This window comes from Diceros bicornis, chromosome 8 (genome assembly GCF_020826845.1).
Source record: "Diceros bicornis minor isolate mBicDic1 chromosome 8, mDicBic1.mat.cur, whole genome shotgun sequence".
In the NCBI taxonomy this organism is placed as follows: domain Eukaryota; kingdom Metazoa; phylum Chordata; class Mammalia; order Perissodactyla; family Rhinocerotidae; genus Diceros; species Diceros bicornis.
Window position 1 is genome coordinate 58,456,745 of NC_080747.1, and position 14,400 is coordinate 58,471,144.

The window sequence follows — 14,400 nt, forward strand, 5'->3', positions numbered from 1 at the left end:
CTGCTGCTGCTTTTCATGAAATCATGACTTTACTCATGTTTTAATACTCTAACTGGGATGACTGTTGCATTTCTACAGTTGTTGCTGTGAAGGCTATCTGACATATCTATCCTGTTTGGAAAATTCAGTTCTTTGCATTGGCCCTTATTGAGCCTCACAAAAAGGTAACAGTAGTGTGCCTCCACGGCTGGGCAGAAACTGCTTCCATGAATGCACCTGACAGAAATATTTCCAAAGAGATGTTTTCAAAAAGCTTTCCCACGGGACATTCCCAAATTCTAGTGTCAATGTCAATGCCCCCAGAACTCTCCAAATCAGCTATGGATTCAATATTTTAGACAGCTCTCCATTACACATGGTGACCAGGTCCCAAAGGGCTGTCACAATTGATTCCATCTGGCTAATCAGTCTGTCAGAATGTAACTGAGGCATACTACTTGTCCTTTCCAAAGTTACTTTACCTCTGAAATTTTTTTCTTTCCCTATATATTGGGCACCAAAATATAACCACGCCAAACCCTTGGCAGTCTTTGGTATTCACTGTTTAAGATTGCCCTAGCTTGTGAAACTGGCAGCAGAATGTATCATGGCAACTAAGATACTTTACTCAATTTTGAAGACCTCAATAGTGACTCTCATTTGAAGATAGACATTATATGAGAAGTATACACTTCATAGTCATAGACACTTCTGGTTACCCTTATTCCCTCCTGAAATTCCTAGAATGACAATAAAGGAGAAAAATGGCATAAACCCATAAAGACAAAAATAATTGTAGAGGAAACCACCACAAGATAATTTTGGAATCTAGAAAGCAACTGGACATATGGCAATGAACTTGGCAGACCTGAGAAGGATGAAATCTAATTCAGCAGTATAAGCTGATAAGCAAACTGACTTGGCGGCAGAACTTCAGAAAAGTATAGGTATTAGTGGCCTCAGGTGAAAACAGGGGGACTGATGGAAAGTCTGTTTGGAAGCCATTAGATCTCCTGATCCTTTACTCTACTGGGTGATTGCCCCTCCTCCAACCCAGCAGAAAAATTGAGGTTTATCCTCCATAGGTGAACCTGACTTTTAACTGGTGGATGACAGACATAGACAATAGACAACAGAGAAAGACTCCACAGTGAAAACAGAGGGTTATGTAAAAATCCACATATGGAATGGTGAGACGACCCTAGTTGCCTATACACACACAACTTCCAGAACAGCTATTAAACAGGCTTATATCCCCTAGGCAGCAGACTTATTCTGCTCTATGGAATTTTGACATTTCATTAGAAAAGCCCTAAATACACAAATAATTGAGAGTCTTTCAATGAAATAGCCCAGCCAGTTCATCCTACAGTGAAGCCCACCAGCAAACAAGTCTTGACCATAAAGCAAGAGTTCAATCAGCCTTTTTAATGCTGCATTCTTATACACGTGTGAACAGCCAACCATCAGCAGACACAGAAAGCCTCTAATGCAAATGATGGAGGAGAAAAAAGAAACAGAAGAAAAGAACTCAAAATAAATGATGCATGGAAAAGGAAATAATATTTAATATCCTAAAAGAGATCATAGAATATATTACATCTGTGAAATATGAATCAAATGCCTTGAAAAGGAACATTTGAGGAACAAAACAGAGAGCTTGGATATCAAAGCTCTCTTGGATATTAATGACATTAATAGCAAAGATGAAACAGTCAACAAGTGGAAAAATAAACAAAGAGAGAAAAGAAAAAAAAATTAGATCTGTCTAGGAAGCCTAACTACAAATGTCACAGAAAGAAAGAGCACTGAAAAATATAGGGGAAATTTTTCAAAGAAAAAAATACCAGAAAATCTCCCAGCTTTGAAAGATATTGGTTTTGTGTTTTAAAATGTCTACAAGTACACAGCACAATGGATAAGAAAAGATGAACACCAAGGCAATTTTATCAACGTGAAATTTCAGGGCATTGGGAACAAAAAAAAGATCCTACAAACTTTGAAAGACAAGCAAAAAGTAGGTCACATAGAAAGAAGTGAGAATCAGAATGGCAAAAGACTGTTCAACAGCAACACTGGAGTCTAGAAAACAATGGAACAATGATTTCAAAATTCTGAGGGAAAATATACTATAGTTTGGAATTGTATACATACATGTGTGTGTCCAAAGGATCAACAGCAAAAGCAGAATTAAGACTTATATGTCTCATACTTTAATGTCTTATACACTATTCTTAGATGTATAAGAATTTAGTTCTTATATAAAATTTTTACTTTGTATACACTTTTTTTCATGAACCTACTGGAAGATGTGACCCACCAAAAAAATGAATAAACAAAAAGATAATCAAGGAATGTAGGAAACAGGAGAGAGGCAATACAAGAGAGAGGCAATAGGCATCCCTAGGCGGATGGAAAAAGAAACCCCAGGGTGAAAGCTGTGTTGAAGTCCAGGGCAGAGCTGGAACATGAAGAACTCTCTGAGAGATGTCTCTAAGGAGACACAGGTGACAGGACACTTGCGTGTTTAGTATTTAGAGATTGATATTCATGGAAGAGAGTTTGGGAATGATTTAGGGAAAAATAGTAGAAAACAAAACATTAAAGTCAAGACGTTCATTAACTCTAGAAGAAACAAAGTTTTACAAGAAAAGAAACGTAGTCAGAGTATGCTAAGTGACTCAACTGTGGAGAGAGATCCAAGTTTTTAAAATAATATAAACTCTGAATATTAATATCAAGAGAAAATAGGTTATATCAATATCGGGAGTATTAGGGAAGGGAGAAGTGTGGCCTGTGGGCGTGCATTTGAGGAAGAATGCTAAATCCTCACATTCCACAGTGGAAATTCTATGTACATAAGGTCTAAAGCTTCCCCCTTCCCCCCAAAAGGATTCAAAGAGTAAAAGCAAAAACATTTCACTTAGAGAGATGGAAATAAGTAATTATCAAATATCAAAAGAAGAATAATAGCTGAAAGCAGTTGTTTTTGAGGACAGAAATATGGTAAAGGGCACGGAACCAGCTTTATATAATGCCTGTGAAATAATTTGACTATTTAAACCAGGTACGTGTATTAGATTTGACTAAAAATAAAATTAAAACTAAAACGAGCTAAAGACATTTAAATCCCTATTATTCTGACCTCAGGATATGATAGTTAAAATGCTTACAGTGGATGTGTACACTCTTGAATATTGCACATTCTTCTAATTGGTTTTGGCTTTTTGTTAGCCTCACAGAAGCTACGATGAACCATTTTATTATCACTTTTCCTTCGGCATCCATATTTAGTGTACTGGAAACCTGGAAAAGAAAATATATTTCTTTGGATTTAATCACTTATTCATTCTGTTGTATAGTTGATCATTCATTCATTCAACAAATATTTACTGAGTACATACAATAAGCCAGGCACTGTTCTAGGTGCTGAAGGACCAGAAGCGAATTAGATAAACAAAAATCCTTATCTTTTCATAGCCTACATTTAATAAATATTATAAGTGATTAAATAGCAACTGCATACTTGTTAACGAACTAGACCCTGAATATACACAGTCTGGTGTGAAAGACAGAGATGAAAACCACTGTGACAATATCCAGGAACATAGGCTTTTACAGAGCTATGTAAATAATTCACTGTAGAGGGCACCAGAGACACACAGAGCGGAAGATCTCTAACTTAACCAGAGGAGGGGCAGGGAACAAGATCAGCACTTCCTTGAGCAGAATCTTGAAGTTCAAATGGTATTGGGTGAAGGGAATGAAGCAGAGTAATACTCCAAGCAAAGGAAATGATACACAGAAAACTGCCGGTCTCTGAGTGGCTGAAGTATCATATGTGAAGGGGGTGGGAGATAGGAAAGTATCCGATCTTAAAAGCCTTGAGTGCCAGACAAGTGATTGGACTTTACCCTGAAGGTCATAGGGAGTTATTGAAGGTCTCTCCAACCACCAACTTTGACATTTGTAAAAAATATATATATATACATAAATAATTTTTTATCTTGAAAATTTCAAACCTACAAAAAAGTCATAAGGAAAACACAATCAACATCTGTATGCCTTGCATCTAGATTAACCTTGTGTTACCATGTCACCATATTTGAGATATACATACATATTATATTTTTATATATATTATATATATTTTTTATTTTTATATATATGATATACATATATTTTGATATATAATATATAATTTTGCTGAACTATTTGAGAGTAAGTTGCTGACATCCTGATGCTTCACATCTAAATACTGCAGCATATTGCTCGTAACAAACACATTCTCTTACCTAGTCACAATATAATTCTTAAAATCAGGATATTTAACACAGATATAATACTATTATCTAATATTCAGACCATATTCAAAATTTGTCAATTGTCCCTATAATATTCTTTATAGCAATGTTTTTCCAATCAAGGATCATGTACTGCATTTAATCGTCATGGAATTAATCAGGAATAGTTTCTGAGCCTCTTTTTATATTTAATATTTTTGAGATGTACAGGCCAGTTGTTTTGTAAAATGTTGCCCAATTGGGGTTTATTTAATTGTCTCCTAATGATTAGATTCAGGTTATTCACTTTTAGTAAGAATACTACATAAATTATGTTGTGTCTTCAAGGTAACACATTAGGAGACTGAGGATTTGAATCAGGGAAATAATGTAATTCTACTCATTCATTCATACATTTATTCATTCATTCAAGAAAGATTATCCTGGAAATGAAGGAAGAGAAAAAATCAAAACTAGTTGACTAGTTAAGAGACTTTCACAATAATCTTCCATTCCAAAATTGTGAAAGAAGCCTGGTGAGGAAGAAATAGATATGGTAGATAATAAAAAGGTGTATCTGACAAATCTCGTGACCAAGTAGATGCTGAGGGTGCAGCAGAAGGGAGGCTCCAAATTAAATAAGCATCTTGTAATGGATAAAGGTTGTTCTAAATTAACTAAAAACATTTTATGCCCCCACCAAAAAAAACACACTTTAGAAATACATCCTTGAATTTAAAATTATAAAATAAATGGCTTACCCAGGCATTCCTTACTATGAATAATTTTTTGTTCTCAATTATTCAGTATCATTATTGTGAGAGTCCCTCACCTTCTCCTGCCTGTTGGGGAGAATTCTGTCTAGGCTGGCTCAGTTCTGGAGTAATTGTTAGGCTAGCTCAGTTCTGAAGCATTTGTTGTTCAGAACTAGAGGAACAGATGATGGGAGAAATTGAGAATCTCTGAGAACAGCTTAATGGATCTACTCTAGAGAGGGCAGAGAGGCAGCATAACGTAGTAAGAGCATGTACTCAGAAACTAGACCACTTGGGTTTGTATCTTATCCCCTGGGTAGACACTTATCTTCCCTGTGCTTCAGTTTCCCCATCAGTAAGTACAATAGAGATAATAATATTGCCAGTCTCATAGAGCCACTGTGAGTACTCAGGCATTAATATGTAAAGCATTTAAAACAGTATCTGGTACATAGTGCTATGTAAGGAATAGCTCTTTTATTATTAACATTGATAGAAAATAAATGCATAGATATGGAAAGAAAAAGTTAAGAAGAAAAGTGAGAACCAGAGGACACTGAATTTGGGAGAGTTCTGGAGTTTGGGAAGAATAAAGTGTTTAAAGTACCACCACATAAATGTCAGACATAAAGAAACCAACGGGAAAGGGCAAGAGGATTTTAAGAAGCTCTACCATTGTGATGAATGGATTCCTATTCTTTGTAGATTCTGATATTTCAGTAAAAATGTTTTGTATTTATGTTTTGGTTGGTATGTTTGGTATTTCTCAGATTGTGGCCTCAATTAGAGACAATCCTGAAAGTAGAAGCAAGAAGATTGGCTTTTATATGAATTACATTTTAATGTAACAAATGTGTTCAATTGTTACCTCCACCACAGGGTTTGGAACACTGAGACCAGCTCTTCAAAGCCCACTCAAAAGTGTCTAATTCTTCCTGGATGACATTGTTGTTGTTGATTGTAGGTGCGGAGTCTTCATGGATGATGTACTTATATGTCAGGCTAGAGCGGGTATCGTTCTCCTGAGGTATAATCTAACATACACACGAAATAGATATGTAAATCACTTGAGAGAGTTTTAAACTTTGAATGAAAAATTACAAATACTTCAGACTATTTCTCTTATTAAAACTGGAAGACTTTCAAGTAGTTTCTAAAAATATAATGTTTTTGCAACTAAAGTGCAAGTGTGCCTTGTTTAAGAAAAAATTGCAAATATATAAAACTTCAACCATAAAACAGAAAAAATACGTACACTGAGGAGTAAGAGATTGTACTATAAAAATAATAACTTTACAATGCAATTCACTGTAGACTTCCTTAAGTTATATATCTCCTTAGTGCATTTAAAAATTACTCTTTAAAATAAACTGTTTTGTTATGATAGTACCAATAATAATGTTCCTTCCAGAAAGTATATACATTATGGAAAAATATAAAGGACATAAAAATCATCCATAATTCTACCAAACCAGAGAAAACCAAGTCTCTTTTACTATTTTGGGATATACCTTCAAGATATTTGCATATTGTTGTGTGTGTGTGTGTGTTGTGTGTGTGTATACACATACATGCTTCTCTGGCCTTGTTTACTTCACTTAATGTGTCATGCACATTTCCCAAGATAGTAAATCTTCTTTGAAAACATACTTTTAAATATCAGCATAGTGCTTAACTCTAAAGGTAGTATGCATTATTCAACCATTTACTTATTAATGAATATTGTATTGATTAGAATTTGTCCCCTCCTTTGCGGTGATTTCTGATTTTCGTTTGAGGGCTAAAGAGTACAAACACTTTTTATAGTTCTTATAACAGACTAGTGAATGGCCTTTCAGAATAGTTAGAACAATTATTACTTTCAAGATAAGAGTATATGAAAATGCCCCCATTCAGCACTACGTATTACATAATTTTAATCTTTGTTAATTGAATGGGCCAAAGATTATTGTTTTAATTGCTATTTAATTGATAATTTTCGTAAGTTTATTAGTCACTTGTACTCTGTCCGCTGTACTTTGCATGTTCCTGTCTTGTCCTCTTTTTTTATTGGTAAACATACCTTTTTTCCTAAATAATCTCTGCAATAAGGATATTAATCCTTTTTTATAATAAGCATTGCAAATATATTCTCAGTTTTTTTATTTGTTTTTTAATTTTGTTTAGGGCAAAGCACTCTTTTTCTAAAAAAAGTTTTTATTGACTTTCATGTAGCTTTTACAAGATTATACCAATTATACAAAGGGAGAAATGTGCGATCCATTAGTATTTTAAACTAAACTTTTAGAAACAGCTTTTGTTTACGAAATCGGGTGATACTAAACCCACTAGGATGAAGGATTTGGTTATATGGGTTCTGTTCTCTTTTTTCCCTTAGTCTTTGTTTTCAAAACAGCATTAAAAATTGAGCACCGACCCTTGCGCTCTAGCCAGACATCTAACGCTTTCAGCCCCGGACAGCCTAGCAGCCGTGCTCCTGGGCTCCTAACCTGGGGTTCCCGTCCCTTAGCGAGGTCACGATGATAGAGCACTGCTTGCCCACAACCCCCCGTCCCAGCTACGAATCTTCTTATATCTGCAGCCCACGTCGCTCCCTGTGGGCACACCACCTTCAGTGGACAAAGCCTTGAGGCAGTCTATTGGGGCGGTTAAGCGGCAGGGCCCTGAGACCAGATACCTGTGCTGCTGGAGAAAAGCACATAGTGTAATTATATAAGAGTGAAATAGAGCTTCTGATCTCCAATCATTCAAACTTAAAATACTCTAAACAAAATTTCGATTAATATCTATTTTTGCTATAAAATTATCTAACTTATGGAACAGAATGCGAGTCCAGAAATAAACGACATAAATTTGGACAATTAATTTTTGACAAAGATGAAAAGACAATTTAATGGAGAAAGGACAGTTTTTTCAACAAATTGATGCTGAAACAACTGGACATTGTAGTGGCTTTAAAAATATGTCCACAAATCCTTTGATACTTTCCTTCTCGATAAGTGGAGTTCAATTTCTCTCCCCTTCAGTGTGGGCTGGACTCAGTGACTTGCTTCTAGCAAACAGACAACAGCAGAAGTGACGGGATGTCACTTCCAAGATTAGCTTAAAAAAGACTGACTTCTGTCTTGGTTATGCTCTCTCACTTTTTCTCTCACTTGAATCACTCGTTCTAATGGAAGCTAGCTGCCATGTGATAAGGACCCGTTAGAGCCACTGTAGAGGCTCACATAGTGAGGAACCAAGGCCCGCCAGCCGCCATATGAAAAAGCTTGGGAGCAACCTTTTGAGGCTTTCAACAGCCATGTGACTGAGCTGCAAAGCAGATTCTCCCCAGTTGAGTCTTAAGGTGACTGTCGGCACAGCTGACAGCAGCCTCATGAAATACCCTGAACCAGAACTAGCCGTTTAAACTGCTCCCAGATACCTGATGCACAGAAACTATGAGATAACAAATGTTGCTTTGTGTTTAGGCACTAAGTTGGGGTAATTTGTCATGCGGCAACAGATAATGTAGACATCCATATGCAAAAATACAAACCTAACATATCATACAAAATTTATATAAAAATTAACTCAAAATGGTTCATAAACCTAAATGAAAAATGTAAAACTATAAAAGTTTTACCAAAACAAAGGAAAAAGATTTTGAACTTGGATTAAGCAAAAAATCACATAACACCAAAATCTTAATACATAAGAGAAAAAATTGATAAATTAGACTTCAGTAAAGTTAAAATATTTTCCTTTGTGAAAGACACTGCTAAGAGAAGGAAAAGAAACTCTAGACTAGAATAAAATATTTGCAAATCATATATTCCACAGAGGACTTATATCAAGTGTATATCAAGACCTCTTAAAATTCAACAAAAACAAAAAAAACAACCTACTTTAACAGTGGGCAAAAGATTTGAACAGATACTTCACAAAGGGAAATAACTGTCAAAGAAAAAAAACCTTGGAATTGAGTGGGAAGATTTTGTTTTAGATTAGTATAATATTTTTTATAGAGAATCCAATAAATATTTGTATACAGAATCCAACGATATTTTTCAAATTGAGTAGATGTCTTCTGCTTTCATCCATGAGGGAGTAATCGAGTTGCCTTCCTGATATAAAAAACAATAAGACTGCACAGAACATATGAGAGAACTTTTCTTTTGGCAATGAATAAGGCAGAAAAGGCAATGATTCCTGTGAGAAGAGAAACACGCAGGTCCTGGATTGCTAACAGGGCCAGGTTCTGGGGCCCGGCACAGGGAGCAGGAACTCACGCCGAGACAGCAGTCCCACCGAGCTGAGGAGTTGGAGAGCAGAGTTTGGAACTTGCAGGGCAGAGCCCTAAAGGAGAGGGAGCTGTATAGAGAGGTGACCTAGAAGGCTGCATGGGTCCTACACAGGGCTGGTCTGTGCACGCCCAGGCCAAGACACCATGCTGTGTACCAATGAGTGACTGCTGCAGGGCTGGGAGTGGGACAAAGATACCAGAGGTCAGGCAGGTCTGAAAGACATAGGAGTTCTTATCCAGCCAGAGTAAAGAGGCATCACTAACACTTCAGGTATTCAGTTAAGGCACCAAAAAGGCCATGCCATAAGAATAAGGACAAAAGCTAAAATAGATCAGCCCTAACGAAGAGTAAGCCAGGCATCGAGGATCAGGAGGAACTGATGATAACTTAACTGCAGACACAGTAAAAACCCAGCAGCCTGTAAGGAGGGCAACGTAAACCAAACTGGATATTACCATCTGTAATATCCAGTGTACAATAAAAAATTGTAAGAAGCAGGAAAATGTGTCTCATAATCAAGGGGAAAAAAATTAGCCCATAGAACCAAACAACATGAAGACACAGGACTTAAAGGAGAAGTTAGATGTAACAAGTGAAAACATATGGAAATCTCAGAAGAGAAATGGAAATTATTAAAAAAACAGAAACAAAAAAGAAGAAGCAAATAGAAATTGTAGAAAAGAAAATTATATCATCTAACATGAAAAATTTACTTGGTAGGCTCAACAACAGTTGGAGACCATGTAAGACACATTCAGTGAATTTGAACACTGATGAATAGAAATTATGCAACCTGAAGAACAGAGAAAAAAAGATTATGAAAGGATGAACAAACTCTAAGAAACTTATGGAACAATTTCAACTGGTTTAACATACATGAAAATGAGTCCTAGGAGTAGAGAAGTGAGCAATGGGGGGGAAAAACAAACTTGAACACATAATGGAAAATTAACCCAAATTTGGTGAAAAACACCAACTGACAGAGCCAAGATGCTTGGTGAACCCCAAGCTGGATACATACAAAGAACACCACAAACTAAGCCTATCACAGTCAAACTGTTAAACAAACAAAACAAAACAAAAAGATAAAGAGAAAATTTTAAAAAGCAGCCAGAGAAAATGGACACTTTACATACAGGGCAGCAATATAAACAAGGCTGACTTCTCATCATAAATGATGGATTCCAGAAGACAAATATTACATAAACGAGTCAAAGATGGCTCCTGTATATGGGCCCCTGGGTCGTTTATTTCTTCACAGCAGGCTGAGACCCTTTAGTTCAAAAGCCTGCTAGTAACAAACTCAAAATTTTACATATCCAGTTGTTTTCAATGTGGCCCAAACAAGAATATTTTTAGCCATTTAGAGCCTGCTTGCTTTGCATACCCCTATGAAATTGCACCCAACATCTGCAAACTGTAAATAAGATTGTGGCTAGAAGGACCCCAGGCTGTTGCTGCTGCCCTTTGGAACTCTCAGACCCAGAGACTCCCTGCTGTGCTGCTGAGTGACCTCACCTGGATGCATAAATCCCCTTTCGAATTTCCCTCTCCCTCACTAGTTCCCTTGCCCTTGTTTCCTTCCTGATGCTGGTTCCACATGCCAACTTGCTAAGGTGTCACCAAATAAAACTTGTGTGTGCTACTGCCACCTCATGGTCATATCTGTTTCCTTGATCAGCCCCCAAATTCCTTGAACTCCCTGCAATAACATCAAAACATATTTAAAGTGCCAAAAGAAAAAAAAAAAACTAGTAACCAAAAAGTTTATATCTAGTGGAGGTATCCTTTAAGAACGAGGGTGAAATGAAGATATTTTCAGATCATTGAAAGTTGAAAGAATTCTTTGCTAGCACACCCACACCACAAGAAATGCTAAGGGATGTTCTTTATATCGAAGGTAAATGATATTAGATGGAAAGTCAGATTTACAGGGAAGAATGAAGAGCATCAGAGATGGTAAATATGTGGGTAAATATAAAAATCTATTTTTTCTTTTCTTATCTTTGGAAAATAACTTATCACTAAAGTCAAAAATCATAATGCTGTATTATTCAGTTTATAATGTATATATAATAAAATATATGACAAAATTGTACAAAAAGTAGAGAGGGACAGACAAATGGATCCATAAAAAACAAGCAACTAAATATTCAGTGTTTGAGGTAAAAGCATTTTCAGATAAATTAATTATAAAATTATAAACCAAACCAACTATATAGTGAGCCTGTAATGCCACATACCAAAACAATGACAGGATCATGTAAAGGTCCATCGGTGTGAAGAGTTTCAATGTCATCTTCAATGTTATAATCCCATTCCACACCAAGATCTATGAAGGTCCGCGACTTAGCTTCCTCTCCTTTGCCATTTAAAATATAGTGGCCTGTAGCCTGGTTCTTAATAGCTAAAGGAAGGAAGATGAGTAACCCACATAGATTTTATTTTATCATATTAACAGCTTTGAAGATCCATAGTAAGTCTACCCTCTTCCATAAGTCAAAGACCATGTTTATTAACATCAAAGCAATCAAAATGAGTGGTAGTTCTGACATGACTCCCATTTCCCTCATTAGGCACTCAAAATCCTCAAGCATTCCTAACTAGTCAAAAACAATGGCAAGATGGTTTAATAGGATATAAAAATTAGCAGATGTTCCCATCTGAAAATATCGGCAAAGAGATTAACAATTTCTAACTCACTCATCCTATATATTTCCTCAGAAAGCTAGGAATATTTTTAAAATAATGGATACTTCTACAATAATTAATACAAATCATTTATGCTAGGACAGCATATAACATATATGGCTTCTTTACCTTACTGTGTATCTCTTTCAAGTTAGTCAAAATATTTATAGGTACCCAACAAGGTAGACCTAATTTTTAGGTCAACAAACAATTAGTTCTTATGGTAAAATTCCTAGGCCCCATCACCTACTTATATGGCTGGGAAAAGCTACTTATTGGTGATAGAATTCTTAATATGTAATAAATCTACTATATATTATAAAATAAAATGCTTTCTTTAATGGATAAAAAAATAACAAATAGAATTTTAAAGTTTAGAGGTGTTTATCAGCATATAATGGTAAGTCAGAAAATAAAACTTTTTAAGTTATTACCATTACTGATAATGTGTCAAAAACATGAGTAATTTTAGTTAAATACATTTATTCCTTTTGCTCTTTTAAACTAGTTTCATTTTTCCAGAAATAATAACCTGAATTCTAGGATGAAAAATAAGGAATTTTAATTACTGGAGAAAGAACTACTTTCTGCTAACTGCTAGATTGATGTAAAATCTAGTAGTGAATATAATTTAAATACTAAAAACAAACAAACAATTCTACGGAACACTATAAAACAATTCATTTTTTTAAGTCACACATTAAAAACAAAACAATTTGCTACAAATTTTCATGGGGTTAACCGATGACACCTTAGTTTCAGAAATCTTCTTAGATTTTGCTTTAATAGGTCAAGGGATATGTGAAAGTTATGTTTACACTTGTACATACACTGTGAATATAAACCCTTTAAAGTGACATTTCTACATGATCCTTTTGTAAATGAGAAAAAGAATCTAGTTTTGGAAAGTATAAACAGCCATGCAAATGGATCTGCATGTGCCAGTCAGAACTTGACACATAACAGATATTAGGAAAATTTTCATTAGACTAGTAAAATTCACATGTGGTTGCTTTTCAGTCAAAGAGCTTAAAATGCAATAAAAGTAAGGAAAAGTCTACAGTATGGCATCAATCAAAATATCAGAACTAATTTGTCAACATAAATATGGCAAATTTTTCTGATATTATTCCTTAATTTAGTGCATTTTATTAATCTATTTATTTTTCTCATCCCCCAACACAGAGCAAAAATGCATAACAAATACAAAGTTGTCAAACTTAATGTCAATGATTTTTTTCTTCATGTAATAATGAAACAACTCAGGTTTCACCCCAAAGTAAAGCTCTATTTTTGAATACTTGCTTTAAAAAAAGAATAGGTGAGAGAAATGACCAACAAAAACCACATAATAATACATTTATATATAATTTTGAATCTTGCATATCTATGTATACATACACACATATATACATATATACACACACATCTATGCACATATATATATATCTATATATATATATGATTTCTTTAACATTTCTATGTTTAAATGCATGTTAAAGCAGAGCCAGCAGACAAGAACACTTACCAAGAATATGAGGAGAAGCCTCGTCTTCTTGGATTAACACATGTCTAGCACCAGGGGGTATATCAAACATCTTAAGGTACCCTTTGCATGTGTAGTAAATATTGGAGGAAGCAAAGAAGGAAACACAAGCAACAACCACAGTTAGTTGAGCATTACATTTGTACTGCTCCTGCAGGCAGAAGAGGGCATCCATAAACCGAAAGAAGCAGTTTCAGAAATTAACTTCAAAGCTTTGGTAGCTTTTGTGACATCTGACACGAGATTAGAGGAAACTTTTTTTTCATTAAAGAGATGGAAAAAGTTAATCTTGTTTCCAACCTATCAGTCATTTACCGTGTGTTGACCTATAAATTATGTCCACAACAATTCAGGCAAATACTATACTTTCCTCTGTCTCTCTCTGTGATTTTAGCTTTCTAAATCACCCTTTTGAAGTGTGGCCAATTTTTAGTGTACTTAGTTGGTAAACTTCTTGAGATATTTTATCTGTCTTTATATTATTTTAAAAGCCTACGTGGCAAGTATAGATAACTAAAATTCTAATTAATGAAACATCTTCATATTTAAAAGCCTGCTTTAGTCTAAAGAAATTACAAAAGAAAAATCAATGAGTAGTTTTCATTGTTCTTATGATCAGTAATTAATGTTAAAGCTTTAAACAGTTTTATAATGAGAATGTTTTAAAATATATGTTGTAGATTTGACCAAACCATTTGGTTGCTAAATGTTTGCAAGTTACGTCATGCATTGACTTTATGCACCCTAACCTCAAACTTCTAATCCAGAAATAAGAAAACCAATATGCTTAATGGGTTGCCTTAGGTTTTAAAATCACATATCAATCCTATTATAGTCAATGTCTCATGTAACAAACCTTT

General features: G+C 35.0%; 1 protein-coding gene across 4 annotated transcripts in view; it reads right to left on the reverse strand.

The window, feature by feature from the left end:
- Positions 1–14,400, reverse strand: part of ADAMTS3 (ADAM metallopeptidase with thrombospondin type 1 motif 3) — a 266,272-nt gene that overhangs the window by 10,137 nt on the left and 241,735 nt on the right. For all 4 annotated transcript variants that reach the window (XM_058547247.1, XM_058547245.1, XM_058547244.1 and 1 more), the window contains 4 exons: positions 13,523–13,603; positions 11,547–11,710; positions 5,886–6,051; positions 3,153–3,285 (listed from right to left, as the gene is read on the reverse strand). In XM_058547247.1, the coding sequence (XP_058403230.1) occupies positions 3,153–3,285; positions 5,886–6,051; positions 11,547–11,710; positions 13,523–13,603 (544 nt within the window). The remainder of the gene's footprint in view (positions 1–3,152; positions 3,286–5,885; positions 6,052–11,546; positions 11,711–13,522; positions 13,604–14,400) is intronic.